The 24,611-nt window shown below is 42.1% G+C and overlaps 1 protein-coding gene across 2 annotated transcripts in view; it reads left to right on the plus strand.

Moving 5' to 3' along the window:
* Positions 1 to 987: 987 nt before the first annotated feature.
* Positions 988 to 24,611, plus strand: part of DNAJC1 (DnaJ heat shock protein family (Hsp40) member C1) — a 127,942-nt gene continuing 104,318 nt past the window's right edge. Inside the window, exon 1 of one of the 2 annotated variants that reach the window (XM_060248384.1) lies at positions 988 to 1,335. In XM_060248384.1, the coding sequence (XP_060104367.1) occupies positions 1,174 to 1,335 (162 nt within the window). In that variant the 5' untranslated portion in view covers positions 988 to 1,173. The remainder of the gene's footprint in view (positions 1,336 to 24,611) is intronic. The other variant, XM_060248385.1, reaches the window with a different exon arrangement.

Consider the following 24,611-nt stretch of genomic DNA (forward strand, 5'->3'; position numbering starts at 1 on the left):
TGGAGTTGGCAATCCCATGTGCCAAATACTTGTCACTTGAGGTTTAAATTTTCCATGACTACCTAAAGGAGATCTTGAGGTCACAGTGGAAAATTCAGAGGAAGTATTAACTCAGGAAGTGCAGCAGATTCACAAAAATATAGTAAACAATTATTAGGAAAAAGACAAAATAGAACAGAAGTCTCTCTCTCTCTCTCTGTTCTATATAGCGCTGCCACAGGGGTTCATCCTCTGAAGAACTTTACCAATGTCAGCTACTGCAAGGAAGGTACAGGCTTCATTTATTCTCTTCATCCCTTTACCAAGTTGTGGGCTGAAAGACTAGAATGGATGTTTGGGAACAGAAATGGTTTCTGACTTCTGACACTCTTGCTATACCTCCTACTGGATTTCAAGGGAAGTGGCTCCAGTTCTCAGGCCGATGGGACCTTGGCTGTTGTGTTAATGCTTTACGTTTCAATCTGCCCCTTCATCCATCCTTAGAATGGCACATGCGGAGTTTAGCCCAATATACCCTAGCTACGTAACAAATTGTCCAGCATCTGGCCTGAGGTCACTTTAAGGTCTTCATCGCTGCTGCTCCTTGGAGCAACCGCCGCCCCACGTTGGGTTGCTGTATTTTGACAACAGGTGCTCTGAAAGAAGGTCACACGGTTAGCTTATTCTTTAGTACAGCATGATGGTCCTAGAAAAGAAAGTGCAGCCAGCGTTTATCTATATTTATTATATGTGTGTGTGTATACTGTGTATGTGTGCGGGAAGGGACACTTTCGGTTGCATCTCAACAGCAGAGCGATGTTTAAAGATGTTCTATTATTATTTTACAACGCAGAGGCCTCTCTTTCCCCAGGCTCATGGAATGTGCGGGAGGCGAGGGCCGCTATTGAGCAGCAAGGCCCTCCCTTTCCCTCCTCCCAGCTTCCTTCGCCCTACTGGGGATTTTTTTTCCAGGCCTCTTCAAACCTCAGCTTCTCGCGGTTGCTAGGCATCGTGACGTATACAAGAAGCGAATGGTGATTGGCCAAGCTGCAGGCCCCGTTCCTCGCGGTGGGACTCTCTGGGGGCGGAACGGAACCGGTGCTATGGCTGGAGCATGCGTGGTTGGAGCCGCGTCCGCTTCGGCCACGTCTGCCGGGTCTGTGTTAAGCCCTGGCTAGCTGCTCACCAGGAGTCATGGCGTGCCTGCTGCTTGTGCCCGGGCTGCGGAGGTCACCGTTGCTCTGGCTTCTTCTGCTAGCGCCGTCCGCTATCGCCTGGGACAGTGGGGACTTGGAGCTCTTCGACCTGGTGGAGGAGATCCCGCAAAACTTCTACGCCTTCCTGGGAGTGGAGCAGGTAAGGAGCGCCGAACGCGTGGCCCCAAAAAGGTGGCTTTTTCCTTCTCGCTTCCGGGTTTCGCTTATTTGAGCCACAGCTCGGCTGTGAAACCAGTTTCGAACGTTGGAGTTCTAGTTTGGAGCATCAGTACTTTAAAACGAGAGCGTTCCTGAGCATGTGCAAATTGACTTCCTCACTTAGGTGTGCTCAAACTGCAACCAGTCCATCAGGGACCAGAGGACATGGCTGAAGAAAGGAATTTTATTCTTTAGAAGCATTGCTGTTTGCGCGATTTCTTACAAATCTTTTGCATATTCTTTCTAACTCCCTCCCCCACTTGCTTTCATTCGAATCATGTCGAATTCTTCACACTATTGTATCTTACTATGGACTGTGGTTTCCTTGGATCCTCCCCCCTAAGCAGCTCCCAGCATTCTCTTATGCTCCGTCTCTTTCTCCCTTCCAGAGACATGCTTACATATAACGGTCATCCTGTTTGCTCCTGGAGGATACTTCCCGTTTGCTTGTAAAACCCCACCAATATTGCAGATATCCTGTCTCTTCTTGTGGTGAGGGCCCTTGGTTGCTTCTGGTTGGACTGTTCAGCACTGGCAGACTTTGTGGACTGTCTTGCTGCCTGAGGGATGATTTGCTGTGGCAATTTACACTTCTGCGTTTTCTTTTGTGGAGAAGTTAAGGTGAGATGTACTGATCTCCTTGACATTGGAGTTACAACTGCCATTGATATTGAGGTTTTGTTTTGTTTTGGGGCAGCTGCCTGGGAAACTGGAAGTTAAAAAAGCATTGTGTTTAACTAACCAATATCTTTGGCAATTGGGTGTTGTTGTTTTCTTTTTTGGTGACTGTTTTAAAAGTGTCTCCGATTTGGACTGATTTAACATGGCTTATTTTGAAGAAGAGATGCAGTTGAATGACATTCAACAGTATCAGTGTCTCACTTGGTTCACATAACACAGATCCTAGTAAAATTAGACCATGATAAGTGCGATTGTCCAAATGCTAGCCAGTCCTCTAAAGTTAGTTAGATGTGTCAAACCAGGATGTGAAAACATGATTTGAACTCGCATTGTTATCATAGTTGAGGTTGACTATGGTAAATGCCCCATTATGTTCCCTGGTGTTGCAGTGCAGGCTGGGATACCAGATGGATCTGTGTGGGAGAGATGTGGAAAAGGGTGGGGCCAAGTATGGGAAGCCAGGAGGGCCATTTGGTCTGGGCCTCAAGCTAAAAGAGGCCACAGAGGTAGGCATTTATTAATTTTTTTGGTGTGTGGTAAATGTTGCAACTTGTTTTTCATGTGCACTATGCATCATATCTTAAATTCTTACTATGGCTAAGGGCCTCAAATGTTGGAAGTGGCTTAGTCTTCTCTGAACATCTGAGAGGGTCTGAGAAAGAACCATGGCAATGAAACTAGGATTTGTCTGTTTTTACAATTGAGCTATAGTAGAAATGAATCATAGTTTCCCATTATGTCTGAACAGAGTCCCTAAATCTAAAGAAATTCCCCAGGAGTTATACCAGTTCCCCATTGAAATGTGCACACCAGGAAATTCATTAAGCTTTTTGTGTTTAGTTCTGATTACACTGACCTTTATTTCCATGTTGTCTAGTTCAGTTGCAGATCAGATGCTAACTTTAAAAAAATCGATTGGTTCAGTCTCTTGGCCATTTTCAAATATGTGTTATGTAGCTAGTAACTTTCTATGAAGCAATACCGTAAGTCTTTCACTGAAGAAACAAATTTTGGCTGGGATCCAGAAGACAACATAAGAAGTTTCTGCATGTGTGCCAGCATTTCTGAAAGCATTTATACCTCAGTCTCATTATGTCATCTGTCAATCTGCTTCTAAGTAGAGTCTCCCTTAAACAGTATCAAATCAAGCATGGGGACCTGGACTTGGTAGGGTAAATCACATATATGTACAGAATTGGTTAGGAGCATGCATTGAAGCCTGGCTGTCTATACATTCCAACAGCATCTTATGAAGAACTTGGAATAAGGCCTGTTGTAGGGGGGAATAGAATGGGCTCTAGAAAGAAGCTCTGGGTGAGTGCCCTTCCCACTCTTGCTGTCTTCCCACCCAAGTGAAAGCATTTACTCCCCCCAACGTTGGTGTTTTCCCATCCCCCCACTTCTTCCTCTCAGCTACCCCCACACCCTTGGCACACCACTGCTCCCCACACCCGTGACATTCACTCACCCCACCCTTACTGTTTTCCCACCCACCAATCCTTGGCCTTCACTGACCCCCCTTGTTGTCTCCCCCACCCCCAACCCTTGGCATTCACTCACCTCCCTTGCTATCTTCCTGCCTGCCCTGCAGCTGAAATAGACACTTGTTTCCTCCCCCTCCCCAAGTGTGTGTGTCCCCGTGTCTTTGGTGGCTCAAAGCCTTGAAAGAGGCTCAAGTGTGGGAGTGTGTGGAGGGGGGCGGAGATGACAACAGTCACACAGATGCTGAAGCTCAGCATTCCTTTTGTTTTCAGTGCATTTTTGCCACCTTTTTAGCATCAGCATGGGCTTGTGGCATGATGAGGGGGTGTGTGGTTTGCCTGGCTTGGTTATGTTATGGTATATCATAAAGTATGTGCCTCAATGTGACTATTTTTTGTAGGGGAATTGATCTGACTTAATCTTTCCATCTCCCCCCCTCCCTCTGCTGCCTCTATCAAGAGTACAGTTTTTCTTCACAGTGTGGATCAAAGCAGGAGGGAAGGGACCTCAGCAGGGTATAATGACACAGAATCCACCCTGCAAAGCAGCTGTTTTCTCTAGGGGAACTGTTCTCTGCCACCTTGGTTGCCTAGCAATAGCTTCTGGCTAGCAGCTTCCTCAGTGGCCCAATCCTTGTCTGTCCTGGGGCAAGGCTGAGGGGAGGAGAGGGAAAGAGGGACTGACAGGAAAGAGGCAGCAGCCATGGCCTGTGAGGAAACACTCCCAGTGCGGCTGCATTACTACAGCAGTGGTGGCTCCCTGACTATGTTGGCAGCCTTTGGAGTTTACATGTGCTGAGAGGCCATCTGTGTGGGCCGTTGATGGGGCAGCAGAGGTTTGTTGTTGGCAGCAGCCGCGACACATTTTGTGAGGCTGCAGTAGAGTGGCAGTCCTTTCTGAGGCTGGTTGACAGAGAGGACACAGAGAAACATCAGAGATGTGTCTGTATAAGACTGTTTTGGTGGTTTGTTCAACATTCCTGGCCCTGCAGTAGGTGAGGGTAGGGGAGTCAGCCAATGGTAGTCCAGAGATGCTGACTGAGCTGTGATGGGCCAATGGTTTATGGAGTGCATGGAGAGTCAATGGGAGAGCTCCATTTGGCCACCACCATAGGAGAATTATTATCTGGATAATGATAATTTTGTTGGTTCTATTTGACTTCTCAGAGAACAGCAACTGCAGCATGCAAAATGTTCTTTTGACTATCAAGGAGGTGCAAACAGAATTTTAGCGTTGTTCAGCTCCTGAATGTGGCCTGGACCAAATGAAGTTGGCTTTACTTTTGAAAGGCTAGGATTATGAGTTCACAATGTTCTACTTATGCATGGGAGGTTACCATGAGTTCAAAACAGATGTGTATATGCTTGAGAAGGGGGACTTTTGGGGGGAGTTCTATTCTTCTCCAGTAAATGTTATTTCCTGGTGAGAAATGTTGTAGGATAGTAAAAAGAAGTGAAAGCCTTTACTAGTTCTTATCAGTGTTCCCTCTAAGCTGAGTTAGCGTGAGCTAGCTCACAGATTTTTAGCCTCCAGCTCATGATTTTTTGTCTTAGCTCAGGAAAAATGGCCTCAGAACACAATAATTTATGCAGTCGCTCAGGGGTGACCAACGGTAGCTCTCCAGATGTTTTTTGCCTACAACTCCCATCAGCCCCAGCCATTGGCCATGCTGGCTAGGGCTGATGGGAGTTGTAGGCAAAAAACATCTAGAGCTACCGTTGGCCACCCCTGTGAATAGCTCACAACTTGAATGCCAGTAGCTCACAATGTTAATATCAGTAGCTCACAAAGTAGAATTTTTGCTCACAAGATTCTGCAGCGTAGAGGGAACATTGGTTCTGATATGGGGAAAGCTAGATTCTAAATTGAGAGCTTTTGTAATAATGCTAAATAATGCAGTTTCAATCCACCTTAGCAACTGTTTGCAAGTGGATTTTGCCATTTCACACAGTAAAATCCAGTTGCAAAGTGCACTGAAGGTGGATTGTAAGTGCATTTAGTATGTGTGAAAATAATGCCTTTTATATTCTCGAGGGATCTTTTCTTCAGACATTTGTTCTGGGGTGCCATTGTATGCTTTCATTAAGCTGATATTATCTACTAGTACAGGCATCACAAGTGTGACGCGTGCACTTGGGCATGGCCAGGGTGATAACTGAAAGCTTATAATTTGCCTTGAGTCTCAATAAGAAAGGTGGATTATAAATAACATAAACAAATCTGCCTTTTGAGAAGTGGGTACAGTTGCTTTGTATGGTGGATCCTATCCTTGAGCCACTGATTGTAATGCTAGAGACATTTTTTATTTTTCCATTTAATAGCATACATCCCCTGGAAATAAAGGTAAAGGTAGTCCCCTGTGCAAGCACCCTGGCTTTATTGTTTTAACATGGCTTTTGCCATGTCTTGTAAGCCGCCCTCAGCCTGCCTTGGCAGGGAGGGCGGGGTATAAATATAAATTTATTATTATTATTATTCTTTACTGACACATCACAACAATTTTTTTTTTACATTTTACAGGGTGGTTTGTCATTACCTTCTCCAGCCCCTGGAAATACGTTATTATAATTCTCTATGTTATAATTTGCTTAGTAACCAATGCCCTTGATGCCAGAACTCTTCATGTCTTTCCTTTGTTTTCTTCAGCCCCTAAATTGGAGATCTTTACAGTGTGAATGTGGATCATTAGCAGTGGATACTTCCAAAATGCAGATAAAATTCTAGGGCAAATATTTCTGTTAACTGCAAAACATGGTGTGACGTTAAGCTAATCAAATGTTGAAATGTGAATAAATGTAAAATCCAGCTGTTCCTATCCTTAATGGCCATCTTGCTACCCTAGAATCTGAGCTGAGACATGGGATAGTAAAATTATGCAATTAATCTTTTATAGGAGAAATTGAAAATAAATTATATACTTGTAAGTCACATCTAAGGCATTAAACTGTATTTAATAAATTGCACAATTTAAATGTGGTGTAAAGTTGATGGTTTATGGGTCTGGCTGCAGAAGCTTTTGTTCCCTCTGCACAGGAAAAGCGCTATTGAAATAAGTAGGCTTACCTTGCTACCCTTTCCACTAGTCATTAAAATGATTTTGCAATATACTTGCATGCCAAATTTTAAGGGACATTTTTCTGCATGAATGTATTCAATTAAAGAATTACATTTTAAAATATGATCTTTTTACATGGTTTTGAGGAAATCATGTTGATATTAAACATTTCCTAGTTTAGAGGTAACTGCAGGTTTATTTCTTACTTACTACCAATCAGAATTCACTGGATTGTTTGTGAGGACCCAATATAGCCATTAAAAAAGACCTTGGGAAATTCTCATTCCCACTGCAGACCCGCCTTATGTTGGAACTCCCTCCCTAGGGAGATTTGTCTGTCTCCCTCTTATGTCTTCTCCCACTGGGTGAAGGTTTTTTCCTTCTGTTTGGCATTCCTGTCTGTGTGTTTTTATGTGTTTGTATTTTGTTTTATTTATTTGAGAGCCATTATGGCGTAGCAGTTAAGAGTGTCAGACTAGTATCTGGGAGACTCATGCTGGAATCCCCATTCATGCCATGGAAGTTCTCTGGGTGACCTTGGCAAAGTCACACTCTTTCAATGTTAGCTACCTCAAAGGGTTGTTGTGAGGATAAAATGGAGGAGAGGAGAATGGTATATGCTGCTTGGGTAGGGCTGCTAGGTGCTAGGTGGGTCCTAGAGATTTCCTGCTTTTAGAACTGATCTCCAGCCGGCAGAGATTAGCTGCCCTGGAGAAAATGACTGCTTTAAAGGGTGAACTCTATTATTTATTTATTTATTCATTCATTCGATTTATATCCTGCCGTCCCCACCGAGGCGGGCTCAGGGTGGCTTACAACATAAAATTCAAAATAATATGGTTAATAAATATTAAAATACATTGAATAATTTACAGCAGGTAAAACAATAAACAAGAAAATGATCTAACAGTGGGGTGCTATTCTACAGCCTTCCTTCGTAGTTTTTAGGTACCAGTCAGTTATATACTCTATGGCAGGGGTCCTCAAACTACGGCCCGCGGGCCAGATGCGGCCCGCTGAGGACGTTTATGCGGCCTGCCGGGTTATGGCAAAATCAGACCGGAAGTGACATTCGACCTAAACTCGCATTAGCAACGCACACTTCCGGCTCTGGGCTGAGGCAGCGGAGACAGAGTGTGAGGTGATACCGAGGTGAGGTGAGTTCCCAGGCCGGGGTGTGTGGTGTGGGGAAGGGAGAGAGATGCAGAAGACGGAGAACTGACGGCCCGCAGCCTTGTACAGTAACGGCAGTCCGGCCCTCCAACAGTCTGAGGAACAGTGAACTGGCCCCCTATTTAAAAAGTTTGAGGACCCCTGCTCTATGGCATTGTACCATGCTGAGGCCCCTCTCCTGGATCCACCCCAAAAGTCTCCAGGTATTTTCCAACACAGACTTAGCAACCCTACTCCTGGGTCCCTACTGGGGAGAAAGGTGGGATATAAATGAATTAAATTGTGTGTGTGTGTATACACACACATGTATGCATATATAATGATTTTAAATGCCTGAAATGTTTTAATATTCTCTGTCTTGGGAACCCTGAGTTGGATGGAAAGTCAACATAGACATTTTAGATAAATAGGTAAAATGTTGTTCTTAAGGGTTCCCTTTCCCCTCATGGAGATCAGCAGGCTGCAGTTGGAGGGGAGAAGGCACGAAAGTTCTGTATTTTTGATGGGAAATGTAGTCCAGCTCCAACCAGTGTTCTCTCTAAGCTGAGTTAGCATGAGCTAGCTCACAGGTTTTTAGCCTCCAGCTCACACATTTTTGTCTTAGCTCAGGAAGGCTAACCCCAGAGCACACTAATTTAGGCAGCAGCTCACAACTTTAATGCCAGTAACTCACAACTTTAATGCCAGTAGCTCACAAAGTAGAATTTTTGCTCACAAGACTCTGCAGCTTAGAGGGAACATTGGCTCCAACCCATTATATTTGTTTGTTTGTTTTATTTGCTTTTTAGCCCACCCTTCCCGTAGAACAGGCTCAGGGTGGGTTACATCATAAAAACAATGACCAATAAAAACAAAAGACCCAATTTAAAATATGTAAGATCTAAAACTACATAGTGACAATAGAGACTAAAATGGCAGGTTCTGCCTCACAGACATGGCCTATTGTCCATGTCCAGCAGATCTTATAGCATTGGGATGAAATGAAGGGGGGAGGCTGGTAACAAGACCACTGCCTCAGCTGAAAGCCTGGCAAAAGAGCTCTATTTTACAGGCCCTGTGGAATTAGAGCAGATCCCGCAGGGCCCAGATCTCCAGGGGGAGCTCATTCCATTAGGCAGGGGCCAGAGCTGAAAAGGCCCTGGCCCTTGGCAAGGCCAGATGGATATCTCTGGGGCTGGGTATTACCAAAAGCTGTTGGGTCGCTGATCGTAAAGACCTACGGGGCTCATACAGGGAGAGACGGTCCCGAAGGTATGCTGGCGTTAAAGCTTGGTGTTTCTTGAAAGTTTTCTTTTCCTATTTGTTTATAACCTTTAACCAGGATTGATGCCAGTATGCCCTTTGGTGGAATAGCAGCTGGGTCGCAGGGTTTCTGCTGGGGCCCACTGTGGTTGACTCCCTTCCTGTGACCTCCCCTGTCACTTGCCTGTGTGCCCTTCACTTGCAAGTGCTCCACCACCCATGTTTCCAGCATTGATGAAGAAGTGCATATGGGTGGTGCACAGCTGCAGTGCTACTGGTGACCTTGGGAGCAGCATTACCAGGAGGAGGTTGGAGGACTTGTAAACAGTGGAAGGATCCATAGTCAGGTGGTGGAAATGCAGGGGAGTGGGTGTAAAGGGAGGCATGAGGGGGGGCCTGGTGGTGGGCAGAAAGGCAGCGCTGGGAATTGTCTGCCCAGCCCCCTCCACCCAGAACTTCGAACCAGCACTAACTTTAACAGTCTTCATAAGGTGAGGGCTGCTTTTGCAGAAGAGGTTTGACAGAACTCATTCTAAAACCCGTTGTTGTGCGAATGGTTAATTCAATGGCATGTCTTTTGGTTATGCTGGGTTTCTGGTGCAGTACATCCCTTTTCCTATAGAAGGCACGCATATAGATGCTGTTCAGTATGACATGGATCCTGAAAAGGGGGTATGGGAATGATGAATTTCTTCTGCTCATGCTTTCTTATCTACTATCTACTGGAAAGTGCCACTGGATATGTTTTTAGCTACTGAACCTTACTGAAGATCTAATGTTTATAGCACCATAATGTTAATTTTAATATAACTTGTAAATTGTTTTAATGATGATTTTATAATTATAACTGTTGCTGTATATTGTATTCCTATGTTGTGAGCCGCCCTGAGCCTGCCCTGGCGGGGAGGGTGGGATACAAATAAAAAGTATTATTATTATTATTATTATTATTATTATTATATTTATTTAAAGATTTCATTGAGTTTCTTTGCTTCCACTTATTTGATGTTATGAGTAATCTTTTTGCTTCTGTCAGATTTAGTTATTTACTACTTGTTAGCTGTCTTGAAAACCTTCAGTTGAAAAGTAGACTATACATACTTGAACAAATAAAAGACCCCCCCCCCTTTCTGGGACTTCCCCCATCTTATTTACTGAGCTCCCTGCTGCCCTGAGAAAGTCTTGAGACCTTGCTGATCTTCAGGACATATAGACTGATTATTTATTTAAACATTTATATCCTACCTTAGTGTCATGATGGGAGGCCTATAGGCTCCAGAGAAGCCTGCCTAGGAGTTGCTAGTAGGTCTACATCTTCCAGGATTCCTTCTGTCCCCCTGACTGGGTGGCAGAGTTTTGGAAGGCAAACTAACCCGGGGAGGGGGGTAAGTGGGACATGGGAGGGAAAGCATAAAAGGCCTGGCTGGAAAGGAAGGTAGTTCTCTCTGCTGAGGCTGGACTGGAGGAGGTTGCAGCTAGGGAGAGATCCCTCACCCAAAGTGGGTAGGGAGTAGCAGGGAATGTCTAGTCAGATGTGTCAGGGCTTTTATTTATTTGCACCAATATTTATTGTTTCTTTTTTCACTGTTGCACTAAATGTTTTAGTACTCACTTGTTATAGAGCACCTATTGTTGTTAAACTGTCTGGGTCCTCTTCATGTGTCTTTGGTCACAGTTAAAAAGTGCTTTCTAATAAGGAAGACATGGGTTGGGTGGGTGCCCTAGGCCAGGGGTCCCCAATCCCTGGACCGGTAGCAATCTGTGGCCTATCAGCAACTGGGCCGCCAGCCTCCCTGCCCCCCCTGCGGCATCTCTCCCCCTCCCCAGGTGCCTCTTCCTCCCTCCATTTTTACGATGATCTTTCCGGGATATTTAAAAGCTCACCCCCCCCCCCGTGGCAGCAGCAGCGAGCGACTGCTGAACAAGCGACACTGCCCTTGCACCGCTTGTTCAGCGGGGTGCTAGCTGCTGCTGCCGCAGTTTCCCCCGCAGATCTGCTGATTGTTGGCGGAGTGTGTGTGAGCTTTTAAAGAGCCTGGAAGGCACTTTCTGTAGCTTAACATCATAAAAAACAGAGGGAGAAGGAGGTGCCATGTGGGGCAGCGAGGCTGCGTGGGGGACCAGATTCAGTTCCCCCACCCTGCCGGCCCTGGGGCCGCGGTGGGCGGGCCACCGGTCCCTGATGCCAAAAAGGCTGGGGGCCACTGCCCTAGGCCCTCCCTGACAGACCCTTACCAGAGTGGTGGCAGCCAGTTGAAGGCCCTTCCTGGTCTCCTGCTGTGTGACACTTACCTCCTCAGTCTCAAAGTGGTGATTGGGGTGGCAGAGATGGTGGTCTGTTTTACAGGAAGGTAGGCATCTGTTTGCTATGGGATTTCTGTTACTCCTTTTCCTAATTTATTCAGATAGGGACTGGCTTGGTACCCAGTGGCTCCCACTGAGTTTTGTGGGACAGCATAGCAGTCATGGTATAGTTGAGGACAATACATCCTAAATTTCCCTCAAATATTTATAATAGCTGCTTATAGAAGCGAATAGGAACCATTATAAAACCTATCTTTGGTATAGTGTTGCATGATCCTGCTGTGCTTTGTTGCTGATGGTGTGTGGTCTTGCCTCCACTGATGGGAACCCGGTGGAGGGGTAATGTGTGCAAACGGCACATCTCTATTTCACCTTTTTCCAGGGGATTCTGCAGCATACAGGCATCCTATTTATCATAATCACAAGTGTTTCACTAGAGTACCATGATACTCTAAACCCATTTTATTAAGTCATTTTTCTTAAAACTTCTATGTTTGTCCAGTCTGTTAAACTACAAACATAGAATTTCCTAACATAGAAACAGAGAAGTATTTCCTAAACATAGAAATTCCCATCTGTGAAGTTGTTCTGTTACCTGAGGGCTACATGGGAGTGGTCCTGAACAAAATGTGTGGCTTGAAATGCAAGTTTTGGAGCTCATTAAAGTAAATCTCTCTCCACCTGTAGAAATTGTAGTCAATAAAACTGGCCAGGAAAATGCAAGCATGTTGTTTAAACCTGAGTATAACATGTTGCTGGCATGTCCTGAGACTGTAGTTATTGCAGTTCTTCAGTGATTTCCTCTCTGATTGCATATAATTGACATCTTTAACAACTCTTTTAGAGTACTTAGTAACCTGATGACAAAAGCCCCTAAACAGCTGTCCAGAAGATGGAGGAACAATCCCTATATGAGACCTACATTGGGTGAACAAAAGAGAGAACATTGTATATTTGAAATTTAGAGAGCACAGTTTGATTTGTAAATCTAATGTTTAGCCTGTGTATATAAAGTAGTCCCCTCCTGGAATATATATTCATTTTTATGCAGTGAAAAATACGAAACATCTTATCCCTTTCCCCCCTTACTGGAGCTCAATCAGCAGGAGTCAAGCAGTTCTTGAGGATACTGAATAACCTTTAAGCAAAATGAGGCATAAGTACCAATTAGCTGAAACTTCCTCAGTCTCCAGCTGATGTTTACATTGTATGAAATTTTAACCCTCCTTCTTGAACTGTGGAGGAAAAAAGTCCATGTTTTGTCTCTGCGTTCCTAGTTTGAGAAAATGCTGTGAGTTCTCTGGTCTCTGCCAGTCTGGGTTTTTAGGTGAGCTGATTTTTTTTTTAAAAAATAACATGTGAAGTCTAAATGGTGTGCTTTCAACCTCTCTTGCGTGATTTTTGTGAATGTCTGATCATTCCTAGTGGGGAGGAGGCATTTGTAATGCAAATATGCACTTTAAAAGACATGTTTCACCACTCAGTTCAATGAGAGCTCTATAAAGAGCTGTGTTTGAAACAGCTCAGCCTGTTGTCACAGCTGGTTTATGGCAACCCCATGGGATTTCCAAGGCAAGAGGCATTCAGAGGTGGTTTGCCAGTGCCTGCCTCTGTGAAGCAACTCTGCATTTCCTTGGTGGTCTCCCATCTAAGTACTATCCAGGTCCAACATTCTTAGCTTCTGAGATCTGACGAGGTCAGGCTAGCCTGGGCTCTCCAGGTCAGAGCTCGTTTATATGATCTGTAACGTCAGAATAAGAGGGCACATTGATTGAGTTGTACACGTGGTACACATTTTCTATAATTTTTGTGTCTTATTAATACTGTTGAATATGGGGTGCTTCCAGAGGAGGGATGTTAGGGTTGAGCATGTTGATTCAGTCTATTTTTAATATTGTGAAGCCATGGGGTGTGTGTGTGCTATGTATGGATCCACCTACTAGTTGTTGCTAGTCCAAACAGCCCATGGTGGCAGAGCTCTACCAGGATCAGGAGGGCTGGTATTAGGGTTGCCGATCCCCTGGTTTGGGTCATTGGAAAGAGGGGGAGAGGGAAATGTCTGCTGGGCACTTCATTATTCCCTATGAAGACCAATTCCCATAGGGTATAATGGATAATTGAACTGTGGGTATCTGGGGCTCCAGGGGAGCTGTCTTTTGAGGTAGGGGCACCAAATTTTCAGCATAGCATCTGGTGCCTCTCCTCAAACCCCCCCCCCCCAAATTTCAAAAAGATTGGACCAGGGGTTTCGATTCTATGAGCCCCAAAAGAAGGCACCCCTAGTCTTCATTATTCCAAATGGAGGGAAGGCATTTAAAAGGAGTGTGGTCCCTTTAAATAGGATGGCCAGAACTCCCTTTGGAATTCAGTTGTGCTTGTCACACCCTTGCTCCCAGCTCCACCCCCAAAGTCCCCAGAAATTTCTTGAGTTAGACCTGGCAACCTTAGTTGGTATAGTCAAAAACAGAAACTCTTCCCTGGTAATCAGTACCACCTGTGTTTCTCTTCTAAACTCCTCCACTTTTGTTGAGTTTTACAGAGGCTAAATCAACCGTAAGGCAAACTGTTCTTTGGGCACCTAGTTGTAAACCATGTAACACACACACAATATTTAAGACAATTAAATAAAACATTATATAAGCACATAAATTGCACAAGCAGGGAGGTGGTCTGATAAGAGTTAACAACAACAAAAAGGCTTCACCCATTGGCTAAAGACAGCAATAGAGGGAGATCCAGAATTTGGGTGCCATAAGCAAGAAGGCCCTTTCTTGGGTTGCCACCGATCTAGCATCAGATGGTGGGGGCATCCAAAGTAGGGCCTCTGAAGATTACTGGAATTGTCAAATAAGTTCATATAAGAATACGTGGTCTGTCAGGTGTGCTGCCCCCAAGCTGTATAGGGTTTTAAAGGTCAAAACTAGAAGTTTGAATTAATAGTGTAAAAGAAGAAAGACACTGTGGCCTGCCTTTCCCCCCTTCTATGAGCAAGTATGACTAGCTGCTCAGTTTTCATGGTGTTTTCTATTGCCAGTTTTGCTGGGTTTGTGTAAATTTAATGGAAATCCCTCAAGGCAAATTTGATAGAAATACTGCAAGGCTGCTAAAAAAACAATTGTTTCCAGTTCTGTTTTTTTCTTTTAAATACTTTTTTTAACCTGTTGAGACTAGGAGTGTGAAAAAATCCATATTTTTTGGGCTTGAGTATACTGAACAACAACAAAAAGGTATTTTCCAATATTCCTGAATCTCAATGCAGGTATGGTATTTGGATTTGGGATTTTTTTGGAATTCTCATTTTTTTGGGTCCATTTTACCCTATGGGGACCATTATAGTCAGTGGTCCCCATAGGATATAATGGAGAATTGACCTGGGGGTATCTGGGGCTCTGGGAGCGGTTGGTTTTTGAGATAGAGGTACCAAATTTGCAGCATACCTGCTAGTGCTTCTTCTTACAAAGCCCCCCAAGTTTAAAAAAGATTGTACTAGGAGGTCTAATTCTGTGTGTCCCCATCCTCCATTGGTTTTCCCCCCAATTTAAATTTGTATTAAGCTTTATGTATACATAAACAAAAAAAAAATAAAATTATATAACAATTGAAATGTAGACTAGCATTGCTAAGTCTTATGTAGGTTCATTAAAAATCCTCCATTGGTTTTAATGGAAGTAAAAAGGTATTTAAAAGGCTTGCAGTCTCTTTAAATTCCTTCTCCAAGCAGTGAGTTTACCAGAAGGCATTTAATGGGACTGCAAGCCCTTTAAACCAGAGGTGTTGAACTCATTTGTTTCAAGGGCTGGATCTGACATAAATGTCACTTTGTTGGGTTGGGCCATGCATTTTATAAGTCTGATATTAGAAACCACAGCATTCAAAAAACAGTGGGAGAACATTTAGCTTTCCAGGACATTCAGTTGCTGAACTAAGAACAGCAGTTCTCTTACAGAGGTATTTCAAAGTGAGATTAGAAAGAAAGACTGCGTAATTGCAGTTAATAATAAAGCTCAAGACAATGCATGCTTCAGGACTGAATTGAGACCTAGGTTTCCAGTTTCATTACCAAAGCCTGCTATTGTGGTTTGGCATCTGAAATCACTCCACTCTCTAAGTTATAAGGATCAGTGAACTCACATTCTAACTGTATCTGAAGAAGTGAGCAGTGGCTCATGAAAGCTCATGCCCTGCCACAAATTTTGTTAGCTGCTACTGGATGCTTGCTCCTTTTCACTGATAAAAATTGCAAGCTATGCTGTTAGATTTCTTTCATTTTTCCTTTATCTGTTTAAACTGAAGATGGGGATCTTTCCAAGTAAATGATGTGTTGATTCCAGACTGAGCCAAATCAGTGAAATTTTTAAACAAACAAAAACAAGGGAGAGTGGAGAAAGGAAGACATGAACTGGAACATATGGAACATATATGTATTTTTAAATATTAGCCATCTATTTCATTAAACAATGAAATCCAGTCCAAGTGTTCTAATTTCTAATCAGGGTCATTGTGAAATAAAATAAAAACAGAGAAATCTAATCTAAAAAAAAAACTTTTCAGAATAAGCCAAAACAATTTCCTTTTGATTCTCCTTTCCCCTTGACCCAATGTGCCCCTTCTTTTAACACATGTACAAATGTGTGTGTGAGCGATAGAGATCGTCTCAAAGAAAACAGCAGAGCACCATGATCTCAATGTAAATTGTGCTTATCAGAAGAATCCAACCTGCTTCTTTCCCTCCATTAGAAGTGTGCCTGCACACGAAAGCTTATACCTGAAATAAAACTTTGCTGGTCTTAAAAGAGCCACAGACATTGCTTTCTCTCTTTTTTCCCCACCCCTCCTTTTCCTCCCAAATAGCCAGTGGAGGGAAGTGAGGCTTGCTTTTTATCTCTCCTGTACGGCAAGCAGGAAGCTGCAACTGAAGGAGCTGTATGCGTGTGTGTGTGTGTGAGAGAGAGAGAGAGCTTTCAAGGCTCAAAGGAGCAGGAAGCAGGAGAGGATGCTGTGTAAAAGCGAGCTGCAATGCAGTGGCAGCAGCCTCAGGGAAGGAAGCAGGATACAGCCAGTTGTGTGCGGGTGGGATTTGAGCCTGCAGGGGCTGGGTCTTCTCTGCGAGGCCACGTGTTTGACACCCCTGCTTTAAATACTCTTTAACTTTGACTATCTGGCAGTCCCAGAAAATCCTGAATATTTTGGGGGCTTGTTCCTTTTGGATACTGAAAAAATACCCAGATCTATATCCGGCTGAAAGGCTAGCAGGAAAATACCCATATAAACCCATTTAAAATTCATTGTGTTTAATTTGATATTTTTATTTATTGTTATTGCAGTGTTTTAATGTTGTAAGCCACCCTGAGCCTGTTTTGCAGGATAGGGCGGGGTATAAATCGCAAATTAAATTAAATTAAGGTGGCTGTTTTTTAATATATATTTGTTTGGTTCAGATATAGCTGAATGCACACCCTTAGTTGAGACTGACCATTCTCTCCATTAGATCCACTTTTCACTGTCTTGCGAATCCTTGGGCTTCTTGTGCAGACTGTACTCTAAACTGTAAGTGGGCTTTAGAGGCTGACTTTTTCAAATTGTGTCAGGTAGCTTTGTCAACCAGAGTAGGCTAGCAGTCACCCACTCATCTTATCCCTGTGTGGCATCAACATGGTAGAATCTGCCCTCTTTTGTGCTTGATGGCTCACCATGAGTTCATTTATTTCCCCTTCCTCTTTGAGCACTTAATCTGGCATGTGGTCAGTTCAAAGGAAGCATGACTAAAACTTCTCTCCTGCATAGTCTTGAACTGTGGCCTGTGATCAGGTTTACAGCCTAGATGTAATCTTGTGACCTAGTTTGTCCTTTTCCCTATATCCATTCTGTTGCTTTGCTCTGCAGTTACTACATGTTGACCTTAAGCTTTTTTTAAAAAATTGTTCTCAGTAGACTTTATCAACCATCAGAATGGCCCTACTTCTTAGTAGCAGATGTCATATTTCTATAATAGATATGCACATTAACCATTACTGCTAGTTCTATATTTCCTGCATTAAACCAGTGCCAAACTCCAGTTTATACTACTGGTTAAACTTCATGATATGTGAAGTCTGATTTCTACCAGTTGGGGTTATGACAGAAAGCAATAGTAGACACAAGATTGGTTGCCTAGCAACTGCCTAAATGGTTCCTCTAATTCCACCCTTGTGTGCTTACGCTTGTGAGTTTCATGGACATAAAAGGTAAAGGTAGTTCCCTGTGCAAGCACCAGTTGTTTCCGACTTTGGGGTGACTAAACTACAGCAATGGTGGCAACACAGGAGCAAGGCTTACTTGATGGCTTGTGATCTCTGTTGGATCCTGTGTGTTAGATAGTGTTGCTTTATCTTTCAGATTTCTGTATTACAAAGACAGGCATTTCATAAATAATGGTTTTAACAACACTGCAATGCCTTATGTATCAGTTGTGCTTTATATGTATTTCTGGTTGCCCTAACTGTTATGTCCCAACCAATATTAGATGTTCTTATTCACTGTTCCAGTTATCACATGGGCAAACAGTCCATCATCATACAGGGGATACACTTTGCTAATTACTAGCATAATGTCACCCTGTTTTTAGATTATTACTTGCTATAGCAAATGCTGGTTGAGTATTTCTCATTAGTTTGAAATGTCTTTCCTGAGTTGTAATAAAGGCTTGGGGAAAGCGTGTTTATTTACATCTATTTATTTATTTAAAATATTTCTGTGTGCCTCTTCAGAGCCTTCCTCGAGGTGGCTTATCCTGGCTTGCAGTATGTTCTTGTCATCCAGATAACATTGAACCTGACCTTTTCCCAAAGACCTTTCCACCTTGAAAAGCTTTTCTTAATCAAATGGGCTTGGTGAGTGTCCAGCCATGTGAATTAAGCTTAAAGCTGCATTTGGGGATCTACATATTTTTGGGTGGCATTGGTAGCTTGTGATGAGGTTTGGAGGTGATTAGGGATAATAATGAGTTTTGTGTGAGTTTCACTAGTGAGTCTTGGACCTGCTTTGAGATTGGGAAATAAGCCCTCTCCCACTCCTGAGTTCCAGACTTGATAGAAGAATGGGGACTCATCTCTGCATTTTCACTGTACTTCAGAGACACCCACTGCTGGCAACACATCTCCCCTCCACTTTCCTGCTTGTCACTTCAAATGCCTATTAGATGAGAATCTTGCTCCCCCCCATCCTGACAGTTCTTTCTCTCCCCAGCAGTTGAGCCATAACTCATGAACTGAGCCATGGGTGAGTTATTAAAGGGGGGGAAGTCTTGTTAAAGGGCTTAGGGGGGCATACTGGAACTTATGACCATTGTTTTGAAAGTTGTGCTAAATTCTTGCCCCTTTCATGAATTGGCTGTGGGCAGACATTTCACATAGAGGCTCTGCTTGCAGCCACTGCACCATTTCCCCTTTAAGTCAAAGCAGAGGAAGTTTTGTTTTTGCTGTGGTTTGAAGTGGAAAGCCCTTTGAGCCTCAAGAGTCCTGCTCAGAAAGGACACGATGCCATGTGGAAGCTCCTCAGAACAGTGAGGGTATGCTTTATTCTATGTGGGGAGAAATCCCTTTGTTGGAACAACCACCCCAGATCAATATATTTGTGGGTCCAGGACAATTTTAACTTGAGTGTAAGCTATTTGAACTCTATAAGACTTCTGCATTATTAAATTTGCATGGGATATGGCTGCAAGTCTTCAATAACGCTGTTACATTTGCATGCAATTGCCATCAGTGCTTTTCTAAACCAATAGGCATTTCTTTTCCCATCCTAATGCACTTCTGGACAATCTGTGTTTGAAGCTTTAGCTGTATGAAGAACCTGTGCATAAATAAGTGCTGGGTTTTGTGACTGTGTGCAAGAGTCCTCGAGAAAGCCAGAGCCTGCCCAAGTCAGCTCTTTGGTAGAAGGGATGGATAGACCAGATTCATTTTATAGAGTTCAGCAAGTCCAAGGCATCCAGTTGCCATGGCTGTCGCTGTGACACCTAATATTTTCAGCAGTGGTTTTATCATAATGTGTCTTGCTGATCTTCAGTAGAACTACAGCATTTCTGAATATTTCACACCTGAAGATGAATTAATTCTTTGAACAGCTATTTTCTTTACTGGCTTCTATATTCAATTAAATGGATCTTTTCAGAGTAATAATGAAATTATAAGAAAACAGGAAAAGGCCTGGTTAGGGTTAGAGGTTAGGTTTTTTTGTAGTGATCCAAATCAGAGTCTTATTTAAATAATTTATGAGAAATAGCAAAGACTTCAGGATTAGGTTTTGTGGTAGCAATAGTAACTATGGGCATTAAAATAGTACACCTAAAATCTCTAAAAGCTGAAAAATGGTTCTAGCGCCTAAAGGTTTGGGCTATCTTACAGAAACATTTTTTATAAAGTTTTTGCCTTTTTTCCCAGAGGGCCTTTTTTTCAGTTTTTCTGACAGAAAATTTTGGGAATGTGGGGGAGCACTGGGAAAAAAATCCTGTGAAATATTTGCTCTTTTAGAATGAGTGAGATGCTTTTTAAGACAACTTCCCCCTCCCCGCTCTGTGGACTTTTCCACTGGGAAATTTCGGGGAACACTGAAGAAACTCCTGTAATTCCCCCCCCCCCTTTTGGAATGAGAGAACACTTTTTAAAAAACAAATTTTTACTCAAAATATGTAGTGTGGCAATTTTTATGTAAAACTATAGCATTAGGTAATAATTGCAATATATTTGTAGACATATGCAACATTTTCAAGAGTTTTTTAAAAATGTAGTAAGATTGACAGTTAATTCCAATGTATATTGTAGACATATACAACATTTTCAGGAATATGTTTTTGTTTAAATGCTTCCCAAGCAGTTAACAGTATGCTTGAATATGGCTAATGCACAATTAAGGAGTTCAGTGTTTTCAGTGTTATGAAATTTAATTTGATATCCAAATATGTTGAATGTTGAGTTTTCTAAGCAAATAATACACATTCTTTTGTCTATGACAGGATTTTTCTATCTTTAACTTTGTTTTCTACCTCTCAGATGATAAAAATTAAAGATACATGTGCTGTGATGCTGTAGAGGATATCAGTTTGCAACTCATGTATTGGGTACATGTGCAATGTTTAATAGAAACCTTAGATGTTCATACTTTAAAGTTTCATAAATATGCCAAATAATACAATTTCAGGTGCTAAAATGTTATAAATGATGGCATTTTATATTTAAATATGATAGGAAATAAGTGTTTCAGTTTCCCCCTAAATAGATGAGAAACTAACTTCATAGCAGTGACTTGACTTTCTGGAAGGCCAAATGCACTCTAAGCATGAAGTGAACTAAGTTTGTTTAGGACATAGGATGGTTGCAGGTTCTTTCTGTACTGATTAGATGTTTATACAAAATGTTTTTTGTTCCAAAGGAATGGAGTTCAGGGCAGCCTACAGATTCATCAAAACAAAACAGAAAACCCCAACATTTGTTGATAACTGAATTTCTTAATGGTTTTGTTTTTTAAAAAATGGATTTTGCTTCTGTCAAATGGTAGGGGAAGTTGAAGTAATAAAACAACAACAAAACAGTGTTTTAAAATGAGTGTGAAATGCTATGGTGTACCATAGCTTTGATTCCTTTTTAATCTGTTGTTTTAGTCCCTCTTGAACCTGAGCATTTATTACTCATTGGTAGCTTGCTGCAGCATCTGTTGTAGTGACCTCAATTAAGATGTCAGCTCATAATTTGTCATCTACGAAGAATATATGTAAGATCTGCTGTAATCCAGGTTGGAGAAGAAAGTGTGACTTTTGAACATATGAACATATGAAGCTGCCTTCTACTGAATCAGACCTTTGGTCTATCAAAGTCAGTATGTCTTCTCAGACTGGCAGCGGCTCTCCAGGGTCTCAAGCTGAGGTTTGTCACACCTATTTGCCTGGACCCTTTTTTGGAGATGCCAGGGATTGAACCTGGGACCTTCTGCTTCCCAAGCAGATGCTCTACCACTGAGCCACTGTCCCTCCCTCACTGTCCCTCTTCTGCAAAGATCATCTTGAATCTGCTGTATGTTAGTAATGAGCCATTCCTCCTTGACCGTTCTTTCTGGAAGGCTCTCTGTTCTTACCTTTTTGCCTAGAATGGCACAGTAAAATGTTATGTATCACATGCACAAGGAATATAAACTTGTTGAGTAGCTATTTCCAACAGTAGCCAGGGTTCAGTTCTGCTTGTCTGCTGGGCTGTTGTCTTCATCATTTATTTAGTTAAAATATTTTTACTTTTACTTTTTCCCTCATTGTGTGGGAGAAAGAAAAAGTGAAAAATACACAAAAGACATGGTGATTTCCCTTTACTCCAAGTTTTCTCCTGGAAATATTCCCTAGCCCCCTAGAAATTTATTTATTTATTTATAAGATTTATATCCCACCTTTCTAATAAAATATAGCACACATGATGTATTACAATATAATGGTTAAAATTAAGAATAAAATGAAAATAATTTATAATGCAAAAGGTAAAACCAGCAACTAGCAAGACTATATGCTTTGAACAATCCGTGCACAGTTAAATCTAGAGACAAAACTAGCTGTCAGTCCCTAGTAAAACCATTAGAAACCAGTGGTCAGTAGTAGAAAGAAAATAGAAATTTAAAGCAACAGCTGATCATAAATAGCTGATAATAGTAAATAATTGATAAGCCGCTCCCCCCAGAATATTTTTTTAGTTTAAAAAACTTTATTAAAACTTAAATATTATAACAACATCAAACAGATTAGCATCACAAATGACAAAAGATTATAAGATCAAAACATCCAAACGTGAACATACAGTTTTTGGGTTTAACAAGTCTCCAAAAACAAGAGGGAATGACAGATCTTCTGGGGCAAGAATTCCAGAGTTGGAGGGGGGCACAGCTGTGAGTTCTGCCTGGCATATCTCAACTTTGATAGGAAAGGAATACAGAAACAGAGAGGAGCCAGGGCTCTGGCTCAGTGGCAGAGCATCTGCTTATATTCATACAATTCCAGTTTCATTCCCAGGCATCTCCAGTTAAGGGATCGGATAATAGGTGATGTGAAAGACCACTCTACCTGAGATCCTGGAGAGCTTCTGTCAGTCTGAATAGGCAGTACTGACCTTGATGGGCCAATGGTCTGATTCAATATAAGGCAGTATCAAGTGGTCACAAATGGCTCATCTTGAGTCGTGGGTAGGCTCATGGGGTGGAGGCTGGCTTCAGTGTTACCTGTTTAAGTCCTTAAATGGTCAATACTGGCACTTTGAATTGGACATGGGAGCAAGTTGGCAGCCAGTGGAGTCAGTGTACTGCTGTTATATAACCTTATGAGTACGTTTTTGTACTAATTGAGGTTTCTGGACATTTCTCAAAGGTAACCCCACCCTGAGCCCAATATAGTAATCCATCTTGGGTGTTGTCCAGGCATGCAGGATTGTGACTAGATAAGCCTTTATCAGAAATGGCTACAGATGGTGAATTATCCTTACTTGGTATATTCTAGGACAGCCCTCTGAAATCACATGATTTCATTGGATTTTGGTGAATAAAGAGGTGGATATTGAAATGCCTGCATTACAACAAAGTGTCAATTTATATTCCCTTTTTCTACCTTTTCCTTGTGGAGTAGGGGTAGACTAATAGAAGTGGGGAAAGTTTACATTTCTATTCTGGCAAGTTAATTACAGTCTCTCATATCACAAAGTGGGTTTCCCCCCCTCCTTATTTCATTTCTTGAATGTTCCCATTGTACAAACTAGGAAATAGTTGGTTACAGGCTTCCATGAATGTACAGCTAAACAGGAACTGGAACCAGACTTGGTAGGTAGCCAGCTATGCCCTGTTGGATGCTAAGATGGTCTCTCCTGCCTTTTTGTGTGTGTACAATGGGCTGCTGAATTTCATGGCTTTGGAAAGGAATGAGCATAATGGGGAATGTTAGTGCCCAAGAAGGTCAAGGATAATTTCCATTTCTTAGCAGAGTCTACATAATATAATGTTGTGTGTTCGATGTCCTGGTTCAACTGTGCAATAAAACCTAATAAACTCACCTGGCTTCTTGCAGGGAAGGATTAACTTCCAAACCATCACACATTTGGTAGTCTGTGAAGGCTGGTTGAAGCAGAATATGAAGCAAATATATCCTTAAATGCCTGTGAATTGTAGACTAAACAGAGACACAAAGCATCTTTCAGAGAAGAGAGGAGGTGTGTGCTGGCATGCACACACACATGTTCAGCACAATAAGCATTTTTACAACCTCTGGGCCTTGGGAATATTAGAATGTGTATTTTGCTTATCACTGGATTAGCACCGGTCAAGCTGAAAAATACAAATTTATGCTGTTGCTTTGCTTGTTATCTGTATTAACTGCTTTATGGTCAAACGAATCAGCCATCTCATGAATACTGTCTGTTTTGGGGGCATGTGGAATTTTATGGAACACCACTGATGTTTATGGAACACCGCTGAATTAGATAGCTAATTAGGAATTTAGAGCTATTGAACACATAAGTTTTCTTGAACTTAAGAGTATTTGTACCTTTTTTCATTAGTCTGATTAGATCTGCCCTGACACTTTGAAGGGAGACTTCACATTTTTAACTTCAGTTTTGGCTTCTTACCACTTGATGGCAGTGAAGGAGCTAATGTTGCCAGGAAAGGTTCAGGGCAAGATGCTGTTATGAATAACAAAATGAGGAGGTACAAAGGAAGTTTCTGACACTTCAGTATTATTCCCATTTCTAGGCGATATTGCAAGTGACAGGAGGAGATTACAAGCCTCTAGGTGGAGCTTCAGCTCTTCCTAAGGGGGAGAGAAAAACATTACCTAGTCGGGATAAAACTTCTCTCAAGCCTTATGGATATAGGAGGCACCTAGTCCTATCAATATTGATTGTTCTAAAATCAAATCTCTTGATATGTGAGTTTATTATGATTCAGATAAAAATTGCCAAAAAAATTAACAAAAGCAATGTAATGCCTTTTATTATGACCAGTTAGAATAACACAAATACTAATACTACATGCTTTTTATTTCTGGATCTTGCTTTGCACCAATATGGCTGTTGGCATCCTTCAAAAATGCTTAGTCTTTTTTTAAAAAATGGAAATGCTTTTTTACAATGCAAAAAACCAAAAATATCATTCCCAAATCCAATACTAGAAAGGTACGGTAAGTGGTTTTATAAAAGTTGTCACTGAAAGCAACAGGTTGCTATGGAAAAAGGTAACTATCTTACTTGTCGTCATTAAAAACAAAGTTTTAAGAAAGTGTCTCC

Source organism: Heteronotia binoei, chromosome 10 (genome assembly GCF_032191835.1).
Source record: "Heteronotia binoei isolate CCM8104 ecotype False Entrance Well chromosome 10, APGP_CSIRO_Hbin_v1, whole genome shotgun sequence".
In the NCBI taxonomy this organism is placed as follows: Eukaryota; Metazoa; Chordata; class Lepidosauria; order Squamata; family Gekkonidae; genus Heteronotia; species Heteronotia binoei.